The following is a 21173-nucleotide window of genomic DNA, read 5'->3' on the forward strand; positions in this document are numbered from 1 at the left end:
GAGATTTTAATATTTAATATGTATGTAGTGCATTTCAAAATTCTTCAAATACATTACAGCAATAACCATATTGCTTCTGCCCTCAAACGAACAAACCCTTCATTCTAATGCCAGTTAAGGAAGATCACTTTTGGTAGATGTGAATTTGCTATCAGGACCAGATGATAGGTCTATTTCCTAACAAACTATACCACACTACCACTCTCTCTCAAAAGTCTGGGTTACCAAATCTGCTTGCAATATATTTACACAAGGTAAGTTTCTTCCCTATTCCAAGGTTGTGAGCAGACACCACATGACCAAAAACTGCTGCTTAATATTCTACTCCTGTCACCAGTATGGTTTTATGGACAAAATGAGCTCTTCTGTATGCCAAGACATACGTCTTCTCCACTGTGCCACTGCAGTATTCAACCAGACAAACATACAGCTTCTCTTATTGAATCACCTGAACTCAAGAGAGCCACTGCACCAAGACTGATGCAGATTAAAGAAACCACCTGCATCTCACAACAAAAGTACATCAGTTGTACAGGAAGACATCTATCTCTGTTTTGGGCCCTTGCAGAAGAAGCCATTTGAAGAAAGGGTGTTTTCTTGCAGACTTACACTGGCATCCTTGTAGACTGACCAGCTGTGCACTGGACTGCATTCCTACTTGCCCTCTGTTATTGTGTTATTGAAGGTAATAGTTGCCCACCAGGAGGGCTGGAGGAAAAATGGTTCTATCCAGTCAACACAACTTTGTTATTTAAGGACAATTACACTACCTTCTATTTGAGTTTAATGTTTATTCAAAGAAGCAGGAAGGTATATTCCTCAACGCTCCCATCGGCGTGGATGTTGCTTGCCCTTGTAAAAACTAGTCTTGTGTACAAACGGAGTTTTCCTGCAGAACTGGCTGACGTGCATGGGTGATAAAGATGGGTAAGCCCTTTTCTTTTATATTTGAGAATGTTTGGGAAATTATTTGTTTTCAAAACTCAGTCCTGCTAATAGGTACGCCTAGTTCATATGGGTATTTTGATACATTAGCCAGAAGTCATCTCTGCATTCTCCTTTTTTCTACCATCCCCTCAGTTTTTCTGAGGATGAGGAAAAAAGCATGTTGCAACTGCCCATTAGGACAGGTTGATCCAGACATTGTATGAGTGTGCTATCATGCACAGTTGCCAGGAAGTTTGCTATCCCACACACAGAAATAGGCAGTAGGAAGGAGCTGTAGTGCAGCAGGAGAAACAGAGTTAACCAGTTGGTATGGTGGTTGTATTGTGTCAACGGCAATCCTAGTATCCAAGATAAATGTTGAAAACATCCAATGCAAGCAGGCTCTCAGTTTCAATTTCTGTTAGTACAACAGGGGGAATGAAAGGCAATATGAACCGCTGACTACAAGAATTAAATGTGGGAAGCTGAGAGGGAGCAGAGAGAACAATTACAAACTGTGTAGAAGCTAAGTATGTATCATATAAATGGGTCAGCACTTCTGGCAAATATGAGCTCACTGTCCTAGGATGTGATTATATGGTAGTTTCCTCGCAGAGTGTCTTTGTAACCTACAAAGAAGAGAAATACCATTTAAGAACTGTTATTAATAAAATTGTCATCACATAAAATGTTTAACAAATAATTTTGATTTGTTCAATGTAACAACTGGAGCTTGGACCTTTTGAAGAGATTACAGCAGAGTATACATGGAAGTGTTATATAGTGACTGTTAGATTTTCTGGATGTATCTGAACAGGACCCTAGATTTTTAGGGTCCTGCTTTAGGAACTAGGGACAGGCACAGCATGAATGAGAAACCATATTGCTTTTTACTGTATTAATCACAATAAAATGCAGCTTCTTCTCATGATTCTCATATAACTACATTCAGTGTGCATGTGAAGTGCCATCAAATTGGAGTAGACTAATGGTGACCATATTGGGTTTTCAAGGCAAGAGACAAAAAAAGGTGTAGCCATCCTGGACTTTCTTGGTGGTTTCTCAGGTCAAGGTACTACATTCAGTGCTTCAGTTATACATTCAGTGCTTTAGTTATAACAGCAACAAATGCACTACCTGGGGGAAATGCTGAATTTTCCCAAATATGGAAAATTGAACTTTGCTTGTAAAATATGGTATCTCTGCAATGGGAGTGCATCCTTCAGAGAAGATATGAGAACTATGTGCAACAAATGAGAAACAAATGCACACTTGCTCCAAAATAAGTTGATTGTGCTGAAAGGACTTTAAAGTGATACATTTTCTTTCTTGTTCTTCCAAATTCCAACCATTGAATCAAAATAAGGCTTGTCTCATTTCTTATGGGAGCCTTTTGGACCCATTTTGATATAAAGAGAAGAAACTTTATATGGAATTCAGACTCCTGTCATTCTGTTCTTGGAAGAAAAAGCATATAATTAAGCCTGCTCCTTCATCTAATAATAATGGATTTTTAAGTTCCATAAAATTAAGGAATGAAATATTCAAAGAATAACAGTTGCATTATAACTGAATTTCTCATTTCTTTAGCTGAACATAGTTCATTAAATGGAGAAATAAAGTAATAATTTACCTATCAATGTTTCATTTCAAGGCTCACTAAAAAATGAAAATACCAGAAATGAACTTCTGAACAAAGAAGAACTGTTACGCATATTCCACAAGAGTCTGTCCCTACATATAAAGCCAAATATGACAACTAGGGAAGAACAGTGTCCTCAAAGGTAAGGAAGAGAACAATATGGACATTCAATTTACCTTTAAGGTAACAGGAAGGAAAAATAGGTGGAATAGGCTTAAATGAGGATAAAATGAATTGGCTAAATTATGTTCACCAGTTTTACTTACACTCATTTAATTTTTAGTAATGTCTGTAGCTTAAAACCCATGGGACTGGTCATTATGCTTATCTTGTATACACGTGAACTTTGCACGGAAATGATAGAGACAACATCTCTTGAATTTTATTGTTATTTGACAGCTCTATTTTACTGTATTTCTCTCTCTGTCTCTGAGACACTTGATGTACTTGTTGAAGCAGACACAAAAATGTATGCCATAACAAATCTATTAGTCTACCTATTTATGAAAATATCCCTTTATTTAAAAAGTGGTTTTTTCCTGCTAGTACTGTAAGATCAGTTTTAGATCTCAGGCATAGGAAGCAGTCTCACCTCCTTTTTATAAATAATAACTAACAGTCATGGCATGCATACTTCCTTGTACATTCCAGATAGCAAAATGAGACAAAGGTTAACAAAATGTCCTGTAAACTACATGATTTCTTTTTTTCCTTGTACTTTGTTTGTCACCTCAAAGATAGGAAGTACCAAGTTCATGTAGAAATGATTAATTTAATTTCAAGATGTTCAGCCAATAGTCAAGCCCGTGGCAGAAATGACAAAGTACAATTCCTGAAGTGCCTCCTATTTCTCCAGCTTGCCTTCTTCTTTTTAACTGTATAAACACTGTGCTTCTGAATCTTCAATTGTACTTTTATGCATAAACATACATACAATTGCCAAAAAATCAGAAAAAAGCAACAATAAATGTACTTAAGGGACCCTGCAGAAAGTAGTTCTACTCATCTGCAGCTGGGGAGATAGATAAGGGAATCTTATCTAGCTAAGTTATAGCCAAACTTCAGTAGGTAAGTGGTTTTTTAAAAGTTTTTTTAAAAGTTTTTATGTCTGGAGTAAATTTTAATCCAATTGATATTAATGATTGTTGATATATATAGCTAATTGCAGCTTATTTATTATTGCTGTTATTGTTACAAGCATGGACCGGCAAAAACTTGACAGGGGTAATTTTTTTTTCTGTATCCTCTTCCCCACTATTTCCTCTGTCTTTTCCGTAGAGTTGGGAAATACCTGAGATTTGGGGGGAGGAACCTGAGGATTGGTGGGGTTTGGGGAAGGGAGGGACTATAATGGACTATAATGCTATAGAGTCCACTTTCCAAAGTGGCCATTTTCTCCTGGTGAGGTGGTCTCTGTTGCCTTGTGATTAGCCTTGTGATTAGTTATAATAGCAGGAGATCTCCAGCCACCTCCTGGAGGCTGCCCCCCACCCCCCCCCCGTGGCAGCCTCCACAGCCTCTCCCCTTTTCCCGATTCCTTCTCTTCTCCTGTCCCCAGCCTATATAGCTTTATCTGCTGCCATGTCTTTAGCTTTCCCTCCTTCCCTACCCAGCAGCCTCTCCTTGAGAAAAGTCCAAGTTGTGCAGTGGCTGCCGGAAGTACAGGAGCTGGGCCCAGCTGTTACGTGGCTGCCACCAGGGCCAATTGTATGGACTGGGTAGTGGCTGCCAGGCCTGTATTCAATGAGTCCTTGTCATCAGGGGACATGACAGAGGAGGAGAACAAAGCTTTTGCTGGGGCTGTTTTGGCCTGCGAGTTACAGAAATCAAGGCTTAACTCAGCAATATTGTTGTGGTTGCCTAGCAACCTCCCAGAGGGCTACTGAGTAGGAATCCTTTCTTGAAACTATAGGCATTGTTTCTATTATTTGGGAGAGCTTTAAGTGTTGCCATTTGCCTTTTGCCAGTGGGGAAATTCCTGCCAGTGTTCCCACAGCCTGCACTGCCACTCAATGGGATGGTGGGGGGAAAGCATTTGTGTGAACACGATGTTCCATGACACTGCAACATCACTTCTGGCTGTGTAAATGGAACTGACATTATTGTGTCACAGGACTTCTAGGATTTACCTGGAACTCTATAGTTTTTATTGCAGAGTTTCAGATGAACCCTACAGCGGGTACAACATAGTGACACCACTTCTGATTATTCAGCTGGAAGCAATACTACCCATACTAGTCTGTTGGCAGCCCTTCAGGTTTGTAGAGGAATTCCCTCGATCTGTCCTTAGCTCCAGTTTTGTAGATCTGTTAATCCATACTATGTAATCACCAGATATAACCAATCAATGCTTCTTTGATATATGCAACCAGCCTGCTATATGTTACTACTGCCATCTGTGCATTCTTTCCTTGACTTATGCTTTATGGCTTTGCATGCTTTGTAGTCAACTAGGCATCCACTGGATACTCTGTTCTGTGAAAAAAGAATTATAACTGTTACCTTGTTATGGGCAGAGGTGGCTCCAGCACTATCTGTTGCTGATCTTGGGGCAGTCTTGGTTCCAGAGACTGCCGCTGGGAAGTTGGGAGGGGGGATATATGGGTCTGCAAATGCCAGTTTCTTTAGAACTGGCTTTGCCAAGTATGGTGCTTTGATACCTCATCAATAAATGCTGCTGATTGATACTTCATAGTCATTTGTTGGCTTAAGGTTCTGAGACATAACAGTGGGGGGAGCAATTTGGAGATCCCCCCAATTTCTTGCACCAGGGTTCTAGATGATCTCCTTTTACATAGTTATTCCTTTCAAATAACTCTCAGCCTCTCTCAGTATCCATGCTTCAAGACCATACTCTTGAGGGCCTAATTATATGGTGCACTTTTCCCACATATATCCCCAGGTTTGATTTACAGGTATGATCTGGGAATTTCATGCTCAGAACTGAATTGCCAGGTGTTTGTGGTCTGGTTTGGTTTGGGATCAAAGTACGCAGCAAGATGGTGCTTCAGTCTCTCCTGCCCATACATTTTCCCAACTTGAAATCTGCAACTGGGGAGGGGGCATTCCTGTGCTGAAATTCCAGTGGAAACCGACTAAAGCTGGCTCTACCATCAGGAACGAACCTGGCCTGACCACCTGCTGGAGCAGGGTGCTCTTTGATGCCAGCAGAACTTCAGAGCAGCAAGCACTTCTGGGTTTGGGCACCACAGAGCTGTGCAGCACCTGCCTGCTAGCATGTTTATTCTCTCTGCTGATGTAGGTACCACCACTGCCTCCACGACTCTATCCACGCCCCACCCCCAGATTGGGTTGTTAGTTATATTTTTCTGCTTGCCTGGGAAATCTACCAAGTATGTATAGTCTCTTGCTTTGTCTGTGGGTGGCTTAATTTTGCTGCTTTTGTGTTTGGCACAGAAATCAGCCATTGTACTGTTAGATATTGTGATGATCATGGTTTTAAGTATGTATGGGCTGCCTGCCTTCTTTCCCAAATAGCACTTAAAGGGGTTTACACAGCAACACAATCATTAATCAAATACTGAAACTCACAATAAGTTCTAAAAACTAAACAGCCAGTTTTAAAAAACAACAACTCAGCTATATTAAAACAGGCCAAAAAAAAATCAAATATTTCATATTACACCTTCATCCATTTACAACTAAGACTGACTTGCCTAGTAAATCCATGGTAGTGTTTGGTAAAATATAAGCTATCGAAAAGCAAGTGGACCATACAGCATGTTTCCTACAAAACTCTCTCTGCTCTAATTTTTTTAAATCATTGTGCTGTCATCACTTGATAGATTAATGTTGCTCTCACCAATCTTTACCATGTTGAACCTTAGCCCCTCCTGAAATATAGGTCGTTGTATCATCCCCACATTGGAATCTGATGCTGAATGTGATTCCCAAGTCCAGTGTAGCACTCTTGTGTAGCATTCTCCCCCTCTTGCTAAAGGGATCAGGTTTAGGAGGGACGCCATCTAGATATATTATAACTGCTGTTTTTATTATAATTTATGGATGCCTATGATGTTTTATGTGTTTTTATGTTGTACACCGCCCAGAGCCCTCCAGGGATTGGGCGGTATACCAAATTAAATAAATAAATAAATAAATAAATAATAATAATAATAATAATTGTTCCCCCATATATTTTCAAGGGCTGAAACAGCTGCAGGATGTTTGTATGCATACAGCCTTTTGGCAGTTGATGGGGGGGGGGCAGGACGAGCACTTCAGCCTGCCATATTTTCAAATGACTTTAAGATGACATCATCATCCTTGTGGTGGCCACAAGGACACTGTCACATCTAGTCTGACCCTTGAACAGAAACAAATGGTCCAATCAGACCTCAGTTGGTAAGACAGCTAGAGCAAATTATATCTAGCAGATCTGAATAGGATTTCAAAGTGTAAATGGGCTATCAGTTCATTTTTGTGTTGGAATTTTTTTAAAAAATCCCACACACTTCAATTTCACAGAAACTAATTCTGCAATAACTGAAGTGTGAAGAAACAAGACTTTTGCACATAATCGTTATTTGTGAAACAAATGCATGTTTTTAAAATTAAAACATCTGAGTTTTCCTCTGTATGGGAAGTGCAGATTTAGGCAGATTTTAAATCCAGCCCCATAAGATTATCTTCCTGTCTTACCCTAGTTAGATGTGTGGTCATGAAAAGTCATTTGGAACATCACACAGTAGCTAAAATGCTCTTGTGTCTTTTCTTGGTTATGCGGAAACAGGATGTGTTGAGTCTGGAGAAGACAACAGGCTAGCCTTGCAATAGTCATTTTTCTAGAAACCATTTTTCTAGAAGCCCTAATTCCCTCTGTGCTTATTTTTTGAGGTGACTGCTATCTCACTTCCAATATGACAGAATCATATTGAAAACCCATTTGCAAATTTTTGAAGAAAGTAAACTAATGTATTATAGCATTGTAATGAAATGGCCAGATACATCGAATTGTTGTAAACATAAAAACTAAATATTAATTTGTCAGTGGATTGAATTTTCTGTTAAAAGGTACTGAATGTAATTATTAAAGATAACTCATCAGTTTGATTTAAAAATGAGTCATAAGATGATAATGCAGAGAGAAACAGTTTAAGAATTCATTATTTTCCAGCTGTTATGTAAAGAACTAATAGGATGTTGTAGAAGAAAGTCACTCAGGTACAAGTTTTAAAGACTATTCAGAGAGATAAACCATTATTGAAGCTTAAATAATATATCAGACTTCCCGGCGATTCTCTGAAGTGTAGGCATAACCAGTATCTATAGATGGACAGCCAGACCCGTGAGGCGATCGGAATTGCACCAGACTCTAGGCAGAAAATGTGGTAGGTTTCGGAATTTGGAAGTCCCAGTATACGATGGAGACAAAGAGATTGAACACTCTCTACATTGGTAGCAGTTTTAACTCCCCAAATTGGGGCTCCATAAAGTAGTTGAGGCAATAGTTTTAATTTGAAGACCCTCACAAACTGTCCACCTTGGGAATGGAAGAGCCTAGATACTGCCAGCATCTTGATTTTTGTAGTATTAAGTGCTGAGTGAATGTGAGGTGACCATATCAGAGAGGGGTGAAAGTTTATTCCCATATATTTGAATGAATAAACCTGTTCAATCTGCCTGCCGTTTACCTTCCATGAATTGAGTTTTCTAGACTTGGAGAAAACCAGGATTTTAGATTTGTTGAAATTTATCGTCAATGTGTTGTTTTGGCAATAAGTAACAAAACCTTGAAGCAATCTTCGTAAACCCACCCTAGAACAAGATAACAACACAGTGTCTTCTGTGTAGAGGAGTACATGGGTTGGCCTTTGACCCAAGATAGGTGCATGGTTATTAGTCTGTGACAGATAAGATGCGAGATCATTTAGGTAGAAATTGAACAAATAGGGTGCTAGAATATATCTCTGCTTGATGCCTTTGTTTGAAGTTATTGGCGAAGTCAATGACCAGCATGGTCATAGCGGACCTGGTAGGTATTAGAGGAGTATAGTTGGCGAATTAGGAATAATAGTCTCTGGTCTATTCCCAAAGTTGCTAATTTTTCCCAGAGTTGCTTCCTAGGGACAGAGTTAAAAGCTGAGAAAAATTTCCCACCCTTATGATTGCTATATTTCTCTGCTATATGGTAAAGGACCGAGCAATGATTGAGAGTGGATTTGCCAGAGGTGAAGCCAATCTGCTCTGAACCCAAAACTGAGGAGGACCAAAGTATTAGGCGTTTCTCTAGGTGTCTTGCACAGAGTTTACTTACAACTGACAGTAAACTGATCAGTCGATAGTTTGCTGGATTCCATGGATCGCCTTTTTTGTGTATTGGAACAATGATGGCCTGAGACCAGGATTCAAGGATCTGCCCACTGTTGTTAATTTGAGTGAAAAGGGCAGCCAATATAGGGGCCCAGAAGTCCGGAAAGCTCTTTAAAAGTTCTGATGGAAGGCCATCTGGGCCTGGCGCCTTCCCTTGTTTTAGATTGGATAATAGAGTGGCCACCTCCTCACAGCAGACAGGAGGCCATATTGGAAGATCTTGTATAGTTGAGGGCCTGATTGAAGGGGTCTGAAGAGCTGAATCATGGAAAATAGTTGCAAAGTGAGCCATCCATACATCAGCTGGAATCTGGGGGCTAGGGGCTGTGCAGGCTTCACCCGCCCCTAAGGAAATGATCCACCAAAATTTTCTACTATCTTTTGCATTGAAGGCTTGAAAATGTTTGGTCCAGATCTTTGACAGATGTAGTTGCTTCTTGATCCTTATAAGATCCTGGAATGTCTTCCTGGCTATAAGATAGGCCTCGAGTAATGGGTTGTTACCCGAAGGTTTACATGAGTGGAAATGCTTGCTTAGCTGGTGCTTCTCATGCAAGCATTCGTCATCAAACCAGGACATAGCATTTCGCGGAGATGAAGACTCAGAATCTAAAGGATTGGTTGAGCAATGCACTATATAAGGTGCGAGACCAGCGCATTGTACAGTAGACAGATGTCCTCCCCTGTCTTGCCAGCTGTCAATTTTTGAAGAAAGATTGTCATCTGATCTTCAGAGAAGAATTGAGCGCCCTTCTATTCAGTTTTGTGAGACCAGCAAAGGCGGGCATGTTGAAAGGCCTGGCCTTGCTGAGATACTTTACTTGCAGAAAAGTCATTTGTTAGTCTGAGGGGGGGGGCGGGGAGGCAAATGCTCACTTTCTGTCCGAGCCATTATTTCAAAGTGTTGGATGTTGACCATCAGTCCAGGAGAAATTAACATATAGTCAATCACACTTGCCCCTCATGAAGACTTAAATGTGAAATTCCCTGGGCTGTTGGGGGGATTTTTTTGTAATAACACTTTAACACTATTGATACCTGTATCACTTCAAGGTGTCTTTGTAGAGGCATGCTTTAAAAATTAATGTTCAATTCTTAATCCTTTAATAGTTGTCTAAAGCTAGTGTTATGGATTTTTTCCCTCCAAGCTCCCTTATTAAGTCTATGCAACTCTGTTTTCTTACCACAATTAACCACCAAAATGAAGCATGCCTTGCCTTGTGAGAGCCTATTCTTATATAAGCTTTGAGTTCTTCATGATCTATTCTTCATACCAAACCACAGCAACCCTTAAATTAGAATGCACACTTAACCATCCTTCTCCACAATACCTCCTCCACAAGTGCAAACACAGAACTTGCATATATGATCATATTCACAAACATATCCCTCTTATCAATTGTTGGGATGAGGAATTCTAATCTTCTCATCAGAAAGGATACTAACATCTATAGGTTACCACCTATGGACATGTTGTGTATTGGCTATTTTATTCTCCAAAATTAATAATGAGTAAAAGTGAACCAACTGATAATATTGCTCTTTTCCTTAAAGGAAAAGTCCAAAATCACATGTCTGCTGGCCCCTGATTGCAATATTCTGAGCCTAATCATGCAATCTTTGTTTTTATCCACAAGGGGAAACTGACTGGAATATTAAACCAAACCAAAATGCCCAATCAAATGGTAATGCCCTATCTACCCCCTTAAATCCTCTGTAAACTATTCAATATTTCTGCTACTAACACTGTCTTTTCACTGTACACATACAGTTTCTTGAATATACACACAATGTAGGTCAAACTCTGACCTTAGAAACGCTAGTTAGTTATATTCTGTTCTTGCAAATACACACAAATTCATGCCAAATTAACTGGAAAAAAAACTGTCCGAAGTATAGAGTATCAGTTTGGCATCTGCTAAAATAGAATGAGACAATCAGATTTTATGTTTACTTAGAGATACAGATATGGTGTTTTACTGTGCGGATTACTGCTGTTTTGGTAGAAAAAATATATGTCCAGAGAGTTAGTAACTGGAATTCGAGATCATGTCAGAAAGTGATGCAAGTGAAAGCAATTCTTGAGGTTTTCTAAAAAATCTCAGGTATCTTTTTTCTTTCTATAATTGGATGTGGACATCCTTGTATCAACTGAACACAGTGAGTTAATTCTTTCAATTGCTATTTTTTCCCCATTCTGTAAAAGTAAGTGCACATTATGCATCAAAATAGAAAGAGATTGAAGAAAATAATTCTCCTCCTACACTCCAGCTTGCAGGAAAATACATTGGATATTATATGAACATCAAAGTGCCTTGGTTGGTTAAACCTAATGTCTATATAGCACAGCACCGTCTTTCCAAAAATGATCAGCCACAGTTCCATGCCCTGATAAACTCACAGAGAACATACAGCGCTGGGATCACTATCAACCATTATTTGCCCTAGATATGCTGTCTCTAAACAGGGTGATCTCATTTGTGTCATGAATGCAAAACCTATTTTCCCCAACTTACAAAAACCTCTCTTCTAGGCTGTATAATAGATACTAATTTCTTAGTTTGGCTAATACCACAGCACAACATACCTTTTACTTCAGTGTAGTTCATACACATTTTTAATCTGCTGTTTGATACACTGCTGAAATCACAAAGGATATTTGAAATAACAAAGGGCCTTGCGACACCTTAAAGGATTACAAATGTATGGGATTTTATTTATTTATAGTTTGCTTTTCTCACTGGGACACAGAGTAAGGCAATGCAATCAACAGGACAGAACATCCAATAAACAATGCAAGGGATTCAGATTGTAGAAACCATTCTTAAACCAACCAGAAATGTGAAAACAAAATTGATGCAAAGCATAAATATTAACATTGAGCAGCAGTGGCGTAATGGTTAAGAGTAGGTGTACTCTAATCTGGAAGAACCGAGCTTGATTCTCCGCTCTGCCGCTTCAGCTGTGGAATTCAGATTAGCCTGTGTGCTCTAACACATGCCAGCTGGGTGACCTTGGTTAGTCACAGCTTTTCGGAGCTCTCTCTGCCCACCCCCCTTCACAGGGTGTTTGTTGTGAGGGGGGAAGGGAAAGGAGATTGTCAGCCCCTTTGAGTCTCCTTACAGGAGAGAAAGGGGGGGATATAAATCTAAACTCTTCTTCTTCTTTCAACAATGCAAAAATACATAAACAGGCAGCTCAAGCTGTGCACAGCAGTATACACTGCAGTCCCTAACCTCTTACCCAAGTAGCTTTCTGAACCATTTTATTATATATTTTATTATACCTCCCCCTCCTACGAGGGAGGGAGGGAGGGCCATGTCCAGATCTCGGCCCCCTCCCCCTCCCCCTCCCTTGCATGCCTCCCCTCACTTTTATTATACTATAACCCTGTTACCTATGTAGAAAAACACTCTTAATTCAGTTTCGCATAATTTGCAAATGCCAGGAAGGTGAGAGTCTCCTTGACCTAAACAAGGCAGGCCATTCCATAGGTTTGGCATTTCACAACAGAGAAAGCACATGTGTGGGCAGTTGTTGGTTTTGCCTATTAGCTTTCTTTAAAGGGGGAGTTGATTCCCTACTTCATCACTTGTTTGGACTGAAAGGTTGAAGGCTGGTGTGAAGCTCAACCACAAGTAAACTGGTTAATTAAAAAATTGTATTAAGTGATTCTGAGTCTTCAAAACTGGCTGCCAGGCTTGGGAGACCCAGTGTTTGGTTTCTCCAGCTAAAAGGCTTCCAGGTAGCAGGACTAGGCTAACACCTAGAAGCGTTTTTGCCAGTAAGTGGCTGGCCAGTGAATATATCGTTCCATTCAGAGGGCAGCTTCAAATGAACATTAGTTTCCCACCTTAAATTTTATAGACTCTAAAACAACTACTATAATATCTTCTAAATGCCTTCCCAATCTTGGAACGGCTCCCAGCGGGAGTCTTCTGCCTTTCTGCATTTGAACCAGGGAGTGGGGTGGGGCTCACTAGAGACCTCTGCGTGTAAAGTCTCTCTTCATAGGGATGGTGCAAGATAACGAGGTTGTTTCCGAGAATTCTTCGAGGAGTTGTTGTGAGGCAGTCCTCTTGGGGTCTTGTGGGGTCAGGCGCGCGTCTGGGGCCCCAGTGGGAACAGGACTTTCTGAGGGGACCCTCTGGGAGCGGGGTCTCGGTTCTCAGGCTGGTTACTTCTCAGCCTTTCTTCAAAAGGTGACTAGTGGGGGGGGGGCACGGTTTCTCAAGGTGGGAGCTCTGGGGAAGGAGCGCTGGTACAGAGGCCAGGGCTGAGGGGGCGGTGGGGCTGCAGAAAAGGGAGCGACGTTTGCCTCCAGCCCCCTCATGCTCTCTTTTTTTCCCCTCCCGCGCAGGCTGCTCCCTTCCCACCCCGGTTGCCGTGGCAACCATCCGGACTCCCTCAGCCCCGCGCTTGCTGCGGAATCGCTCCGTGGCAGCAGCAGCAGCAGCAGCCACCGCTCGCTGCCGGACCCGCTGCTACTGTCGCTGCCGTCGTCTGCACCGCTTCGCATGGAGCTGCTGGCCGCCGCGCTCAGCGCCGCCTGCGCCTTGGACCATGAAGGCTCCGCGGAGAGCGTGGCCGGAGCCCGCTCGGCTGGCAGGTGAGGGCGTGGAGGAGACTTCTTCGAAGCAGGACAAACTCTGCTCGTCCCACGCAGGTGCCTCCCCCTCCGGCCGCTGCCCGGCTGACCGACAAGATCCCAGCTGGGGAACTTGGGCTCCCGCAGGCACTCCTCGACTGGCCGCCCCCTGTAGGGAACGAGGGCACTGCCTGGTCCCCCGAACACCTGGCTTGCGGGGCAGCACCGACTGGCTCCGCGGTCCTCCTCACTGCTGCTCCCGACCTGCTTTGCCTTTACCAGCCAGTCCCCCTTTCCTTGCACCTCTGGCGAACGGGACCAGCGCCTTCAATGCCCCAAATCGGCTGTCGGCTTTTGCTGCTAGTGCTTTCGAGCACCCGCAGCCTGAGTTTGCGACAGAGGCTGTAACCAAGATTCTTTACAGATCAGGGAGCAGGGTGAAAGCATGTCAGGGTGGGTGGGGTGTGAACATTTGGGGAATGATTGAGCCCTGGCACCTTTAATTTTTTTTAAAAAAATTATTGTCACAAATTTATGTCTCCCACTGAGAGCCTTATCCCCTTCCCCTCCTTCCGTGTTGTGGACTTGAACTCCCCCATTTTTTGCCTCTCCCCATCACTCTCCATTCCAGTCTGCTTCTTTGTTAAAACCGTTTAATAGATATAGGAAACAAAGTGTGCTGAGAGAAACACAGAAGAACAGCTATGGGCTAGCTACGGAGACCTAAGTTGGGATTCGTTTATTTCCATCCCCTTAATCATCCCCTTAATGTTGATGCAGTTTCTGCTATTGGTGGACGCTGACCTGCTCCCGACCTGCTTTGCCTTTACCAGCCTGCCCCCTTTTTCTTGTGTCCACAGCAGGTGACTATAGAGTTTTTTTTCTGTTTCCCAAAGTGGATCCCCTTCCATGGCTGGACCAGTTCCTATTCTTGAAGAGAGCCCTGTGCTTCAAGACTGTTCTGCTGTTTTCCCAGAGGGCCTGCAGATGATTCACCCTATGACAGCCGACTCCTGGAAAAACTTCATTGAGCAAATAGGTAAGGGGAACACAATAGGCTGCAGTCCAGGGAACGAAGGGCTAACTTCAAGTTTTGTGCAAGTGAACATGCTGAAGCTCTGACACCATGTTTTGTTTGGGGAAAAAGTGGGCATGGGAGGAAACGGAGAAATGGCACAGGGAGGGGGTGCTAAACTCATTGCAGCCTACTCTCCCAACTTCAGTTGCCCCTGCCCACACTGCTTTTCCAGTTATAGATCTTCACATGAGTAGTTGCTCTTACTAACAAGCACTGGGGAGGGGTAGAGTTGATGTGACTGCTTCTCTTTCAGTTGTCCCCTCCCCCCAAAAAACAAAACATGGTGACAGGATTCTAGTATATACACTTGCATGTGACATGAAAGTTGTTTTTTAGTCCTATCGAACAAAATGGAACTTAATTTTTGAGAAAATATGTGTTTTTAGTATATCTGTTGTCAAAGTGGGCATATCAGACTATCAACGTGCTATAACAAACATATATAGGGCAGAAGGTTGGCTGACTGAAAATGGAAAACTAACATTAAAAATACATTACATTCCTATATATTTCTATTTCAGTCAATAAATGGAGTCTACATATACAATAAAGAAAAATAATACATGTCAGAAAGGATCTTGAACTGAAATTTGTAACAAAAATTGAGGATTGTGCTGTTACACCTTTGAGAAGAATTCTTCCTCTAAAAAAGAGGTGATCTAAGCATTGTTCTGGGTCACCATTTCTCATCAACAGAGGGTCTCAGCAGCTGTAGATGCTATATCTATTGCTCCTCTTTCATAGAACGTAGTCAAATTGCAGTCTAAATATTCTTGTTGGTTCCAGAAGTTCACACAAGAAGTTAAAAGTTTTCTATTTTGCTAATATCTCATCAACATTGAATTCAAAACTTAAATCTTATCTTTAACACTGTTATTACCAGTTCTATGCAGTGGAAGTCAGATGCCCTTGTTAGTCTAGAGCAGTAATGGAAGTCAGGAAGACTCTTAAAATGGGCGGAAACTTGGAATTTAGTAGTGTAAACAACTTCCTCTTTTTTATATTTAAGACAGTTGTATTTGGATTGTGTATACAAAATCCTGACATCATGAATAGGTAAGATACTCCTAGTGCAGTGGATAGGATCTTCAGATTCTTTTAATCTCTAAACTGAATTATTCTACTTCTTTCAATATGGTGGTTTATTAGTTCTCATTAAACTGATGGTGAAAGGTCCTGCCTGTATTCCGGGTATATTACTTCAGTTTCAGACTAATAATCATATTGAATTCAGTTGATACTGAGCTTCAGCTGCTATCAGTAAAGATTTGTTCCTTTTCCATATTCAGTGTCTTGTTCAATGCTAAATGTACCTAGATTATTAATAGTCATTTCAACATTTACTGAAAACATCCAACAAAATAGTTCAAGAGGAATTATGTAAGTAGTGTTCTGCTAGAGCAGCGTAATACATTTAAGTGTAATCTCTCCTTTTCCGTAAAGTGTGGGAAGCTAACAGGAAAGGGCATGGTTTCCAAGGTACAGCTTCTCCTATTGCTATTTTAATCCCATTTTGCATAGTGTTTCAGAAAGAAGAGATTACTGCATGCGCTCACAGCATGCAAAAATATTCCTTATGGCAGTCTTCCCATTATAAATTATGTGTTGATCAAAGATGATAAACTAAATATAGCTTGGCGTAAAGGAATATTGAAGTGTTTGGCATGGATTTATGTACAAACAGTTGTATAAATTACAGTTTAATTAAACCGAAAGGGAAATAATTTAAATTATTTTTGCAAATTAGCACAGATGTCTATGTTTTAGAACGACTGGGTTGGATCCAGCACTCTGTTAATACAACACACTTTTATACATTGATTTTTTTGCCACATTTCTCTCCTTTCCAGCAGTTCTTTTGCAATTTGGGAAAAGTGCTCCCTGAAGTCACGGACCACATGAACTAATAACGATTTGGGTCAGTAGGCTATAGCGAGGAGTGGGAAGGAGATTAATTCATTCCCTTTGCTCACAGAAAGAGGAAAGGATGATTTAATCCACATGAGTCCCATGATCAGGAAATAACTTTCCAAGGACTGGGCAGGACCGGTAGCAGACAGGGGGAAGGCAATAAAATATTTTTCCTTCTGCCTACAGATCACTGGATTCAACCCATTAATTTGTGTTCCACATACATACAAATTAATATTCTGAGAAAATAGTTTTCTGAAGCAGGAATTTTAGTACTAGCTTTATTACTGGTACTAGATATTAAAATGTAAATGTTATAATGCAGGATTTTGCTGTTCTCTTGTAGGATACAGCCACTGAGAATCCAAAACAAAAATTTTACTGAATGTTGCAGAATTCTTGCAGTCCCATATTCTGAAAAATAATGGGATGTTATTGTTGTTGTTGTAGATTTTACAGCTGCCAGATCTTTAGCTGGTTGTTGGCCTTCATTACAATTCGAGCCTCACCCAGAGGCCTAGGAAGTTGTAATGTATCGGCGTAGTATTCGTGCGGATCCCAGCAGGGCTGCCTTCTGAATTTGACCAATGTTAATTTTGTCAATTCGAAGATGTTTTCAAAGTGCTGCTCCTGGTGTTTTTTGGGGATGGTCACCCAGCATGCCGATAACCACTGGGACGACCTCAGCTGGTTTGTGCGATAGACGCTGAAGCTCAATTTTCAAATCGCGGTATCTAGTGACCTTCTCATGTTCTTTTTCAATGACCCTGCTGTCACTGGGGACCGCTATGTTGATGATGCTCACTTTCTTGTCCTCGATCACAGTGATGTCTGGTGTATTGTGTTTCAACACTTCGTCCGTTTGGATTCGAAAGTCCCACAGGATCTTGACCTTCTCATTTTCCATTACTTTCTGTGGACAATGTTCCCACCAGTTCTTAGCTGTTCTTATGTTGTAGTTCTTGCATAAATTCCAGTGGATCATGTTGGCCGCTGAGTTGTGTCTCTGTTTGTACTCAGTCTGGGCAATCTTTTTGCAGCAGCTGAGGATATGATCTACAGTTTCATCAGCTTCTTTGCACAATCTGCATTTTGCATCATCTGAGGATTTTTCGATTTTGGCCTTGATCGAATTTGTTCTGATGGCTTGCTCTTGGACTAAAAATCAGGGATTCAGTTTCCTTTTTCAGAGTTCCAGTTGTTAACTTCACAGCCAGGTCTTTTCATTATCCACCTTGTCTTTGATTTTCTCCAGAAATTGGCCGTGCAGTGCTTTGTTGTGCCAGCTTTCAGTCCTCATTTTAATCACATTTTTTCTGTATTCTTGTTTGGTTTTCTGGGTTTGCAGCAAATGTCTGTTCTTCACTTCAATCAATGCCTGTTCTTGATTTTCCTTCACGTAATCAGCCAGTGCATGCTTCTCTTCTTCCACTGTTTGCTGTACTTGCAGTAAGCCCCTGCCTCCAGATCTCCGGGGAAGGTATAATCTATCAGTATCACTGCGTGGGTATAAGGCATGGTGCATTGTCATAAGCTTCCTTGTTTTTCTATCCAGTGCTTCCAACTCAGCCTGTGTCCAGTTGATGATTCTTGCAGTGTACCTGATAACGGCTATGGCCCAGATGTTGATGGCCTTGATGGTATTCCCGCCATTTAATTTAGATTTCAAAATTTTCCTGACCCTCTGGGTGTACTCTCTGCTGACAACAGTCTTCACTTGCCCATGCTTGATGTTATCCAGCTGCAAAATTATTATTAGTATTATTAAACTATTTTAAAATATCACAGCTGCTAGTTCTTTAGCTGGTTGTTGGCCTTTTATTGCAATTTGAGCCTCACCCAAAGACCTAGGATGTTGTAATGTATTGGTGTAGCATTCATGCAGATCTCCGCAGGGCTGCCTTTTGAATCTGACAAATGTAGATTTTATCGATTTGAAGATGTTTCAAGTGCTGCCCTAGTGTTTTTGGTGTGGCGCCCCAAGTTTCAATTACCACTGGGACAACCTCAGCTGGTTTGTACCATAGTCACTGAATATCGATTTTCAAATCGTGGTATTTAGTGACCTTCCCATATTCTTTTTCATCGATCCTGCTGTCATCAGATAGTGCTATATTGATGATAGACGCTTTCTTGTCCTCTATCACTGTGATGTCCAGTGTACTATGCACCAACACTCTGTCCATATTATTATTTAATTTTGTTCAATATCACAGCTGCCAGTTCTTTAGCTGGTTGTTGGCTTTTCATTACAATTCAAGCCTCACCCAGAGGCCTAGGGCATTGTACTGTATTGACATAGTATTCATGTGGATCCCAGCAGGGCTGCCTTCTGAATCTGACAGATGTTGATTTTGTTGATTTGAAGATGATGATGATGATGATGATGATGTAAAGATTGATGAGAAGATTGTACTTTATTACTTTTGCATAAGATCTTTAAGCAGCCATTTATGTTGTTAATCATGACATTAGGAACTGAGGGGCATTTGTGAAATTGAATTTTATAACTTGATCTTAATGGGATGGTCATAAAGTATATTGACTGTTGACTTTTCTGTGAATTGCATGATCCCCCAAATTTCTGTGTTATATCATTTCCTTTTCAACATGTTTATAAACTGACTAAATTAGACTCTGTAACCATTTAAAGTTACTTCAGTATGATCTTCCTATTTTTTTCACCCCATCCTGCTATTTTGATATGTTTGGCTGGTCCCTGCTCGGATTGTCCAGAGTAGCCCAATCTCATCAGATTTGGGAATATAAGCAGGGTCAGCCCTGATCAGTATTTGGATGGGAGTCTACCGTGAAATACCAGGGTCGCTACGGAGAGGCACATAATGGCAAATCACCTCTAACACCTCTTGCCTCAAAAACCCTATGGGTTGCAATTTGATTGCAAAAAAAGGAAGGAACCAAATCATGATATGAAACTCACTTCTAGCTGTGCTGTCAAATAATGGTTTGGATGCAATGTTGGATCTATATCCACAGATGCAAGGATCTACAGATCTTTCCCTTATTCTTCTGTGAGTAATCCTTTCTGACCCCAAAAAGTTCATTCCAGGGTCACAGGGCCCACTTGGAATAACAGCTGTGTGGATCAGGAGGCTGCAGTTGAGACAGGGAAGGGATCAAAGGTCTCTCCCTTCTTCCTGTTCCATCAGTGAAGAAGAAAGAGTGATTTCATTCCCTTTCATTTCCTTTCCCAGCTCAAGTGCAGACTCTTGATCTTCTTGGCTGTTAGTCTACTGAGGCCCTGGAATAAACTTCCTGGAATGGGAAAGAAGTCCTGGGGTAGGGGAAGGGAAGAACACACAGGAAAGATCTGTGAATGTTAGCACCTTTTGCTGGATCCAACCCATCAATGCCATCATACATACAATGTATATTTGGCTATTTCATACATACAATGTATATTTGGCACCTCATGGTGATTACAGACCCTGTCTCCGAATGGATTTGGATTGCCAAGAATATGTTGCTTTAGTGCTTTTGTGTCTACAGTTACTATCTGCAGACTTATACCTATTAATGGCATAATATTCTAGAATACTCTGTTGCCAGGACAGCTGCAGGAGAAAAGACTTCCGTTTGCTGAAGAGAGTGCTAGATGTATTTATACATTTTTAGATCTTTATTTTGATACTTCAATTGTAGCCCATTTGAATTTGGATGGTTCCACCCACTTCCCCACTGAATATAATCTAGTCCCCTTTTTTACATTCCTCTGAGGTAGCACTGAGTTTGACAACTTAAAAAATGTACAGTTGCATAAAACCTGCCCCAATAAAATTTGTCTTGGGAAGTCTACAGGGATGGTGTTTATTCATGTATGGAATCTGACTGGTCATCATATTTAGACTGGGAAATTTTTTCTCCTGATTGAACAGGCAAGTAGTTATTGAGTTTCAGCTCATTTGTTTTGCTTTGATATCATGACTTAGCTATCTGGAGCTGATCGATCTGCAGTTGACTTTTTGTCTTTTGGACAATTCAAGTCGAAATGGACTTTCTGTGCTTTGGACAGAAAATATTAAGAATAATTCAACATTGTCTGACATTTATAAGATTCCAATTATCCTTACTTTGAGTTTTTCTGGCTATAGCCAGAAGGTTCATTACCTACAGCTGATGAGAGATTAGCAGTTATGATTATCTCAGGTCTAAGTTTTACCTCATAAGGGCATGAAACATCCAATTTCCACAAAGCAAAATAATTTATTGTTTTCTAAGGACTCATGGTGAGCTGTAGCAAACAGTTTCTAATTTGCAATTATAAGCTTTTATTTGTATTCATGTATCTGCAGTCCCAACATAGCTGCTGAATTCTACTTCCGCAATGGTACAGGGAACAATCTTTCTTTAATTACATTTCTGTTTCTGGCTGTAGAGCATATTTGCTACAGTTGTTCTTACATAATAGATTCAGAGGTGACCCATTCTTTACTATGATTCTAGTTTTAAAATAATATGTAATTGAAACTGTTGTGTTGTTCAATAGTGGTGTGTGCTAACTTCATTTCTTTGTTAAAACTGAGCACTAAAGCTAACTTATTAATGGATGCCAGGGCCAGATCTACATTTTTTGAAGCAGGGCAAAAGTACAAAATAATGCCCTTGATTTATTAAATACATATTTTTCTCTATATATACATATCTAATGAACAACTTTTTTAAATGGTAGGATA

The 21173-nt window shown here is 40.8% G+C and overlaps 1 protein-coding gene across 1 annotated transcript in view; it reads left to right on the forward strand.

Annotated features, from left to right (window-relative positions):
• The window catches only part of NGEF (neuronal guanine nucleotide exchange factor), a 49462-nt gene that overhangs the window by 1258 nt on the left and 27031 nt on the right, over positions 1-21173 (forward strand). Inside the window, 3 exon segments of the mRNA XM_048506370.1 lie at positions 2582-2711; positions 13263-13511; positions 14387-14529. Of these exon segments, the coding sequence (XP_048362327.1) occupies positions 2582-2711; positions 13263-13511; positions 14387-14529 (522 nt within the window).

The sequence above is a fragment of the Sphaerodactylus townsendi genome, linkage group LG08, assembly GCF_021028975.2.
Source record: "Sphaerodactylus townsendi isolate TG3544 linkage group LG08, MPM_Stown_v2.3, whole genome shotgun sequence".
NCBI classification, from domain to species: Eukaryota; Metazoa; Chordata; class Lepidosauria; order Squamata; family Sphaerodactylidae; genus Sphaerodactylus; species Sphaerodactylus townsendi.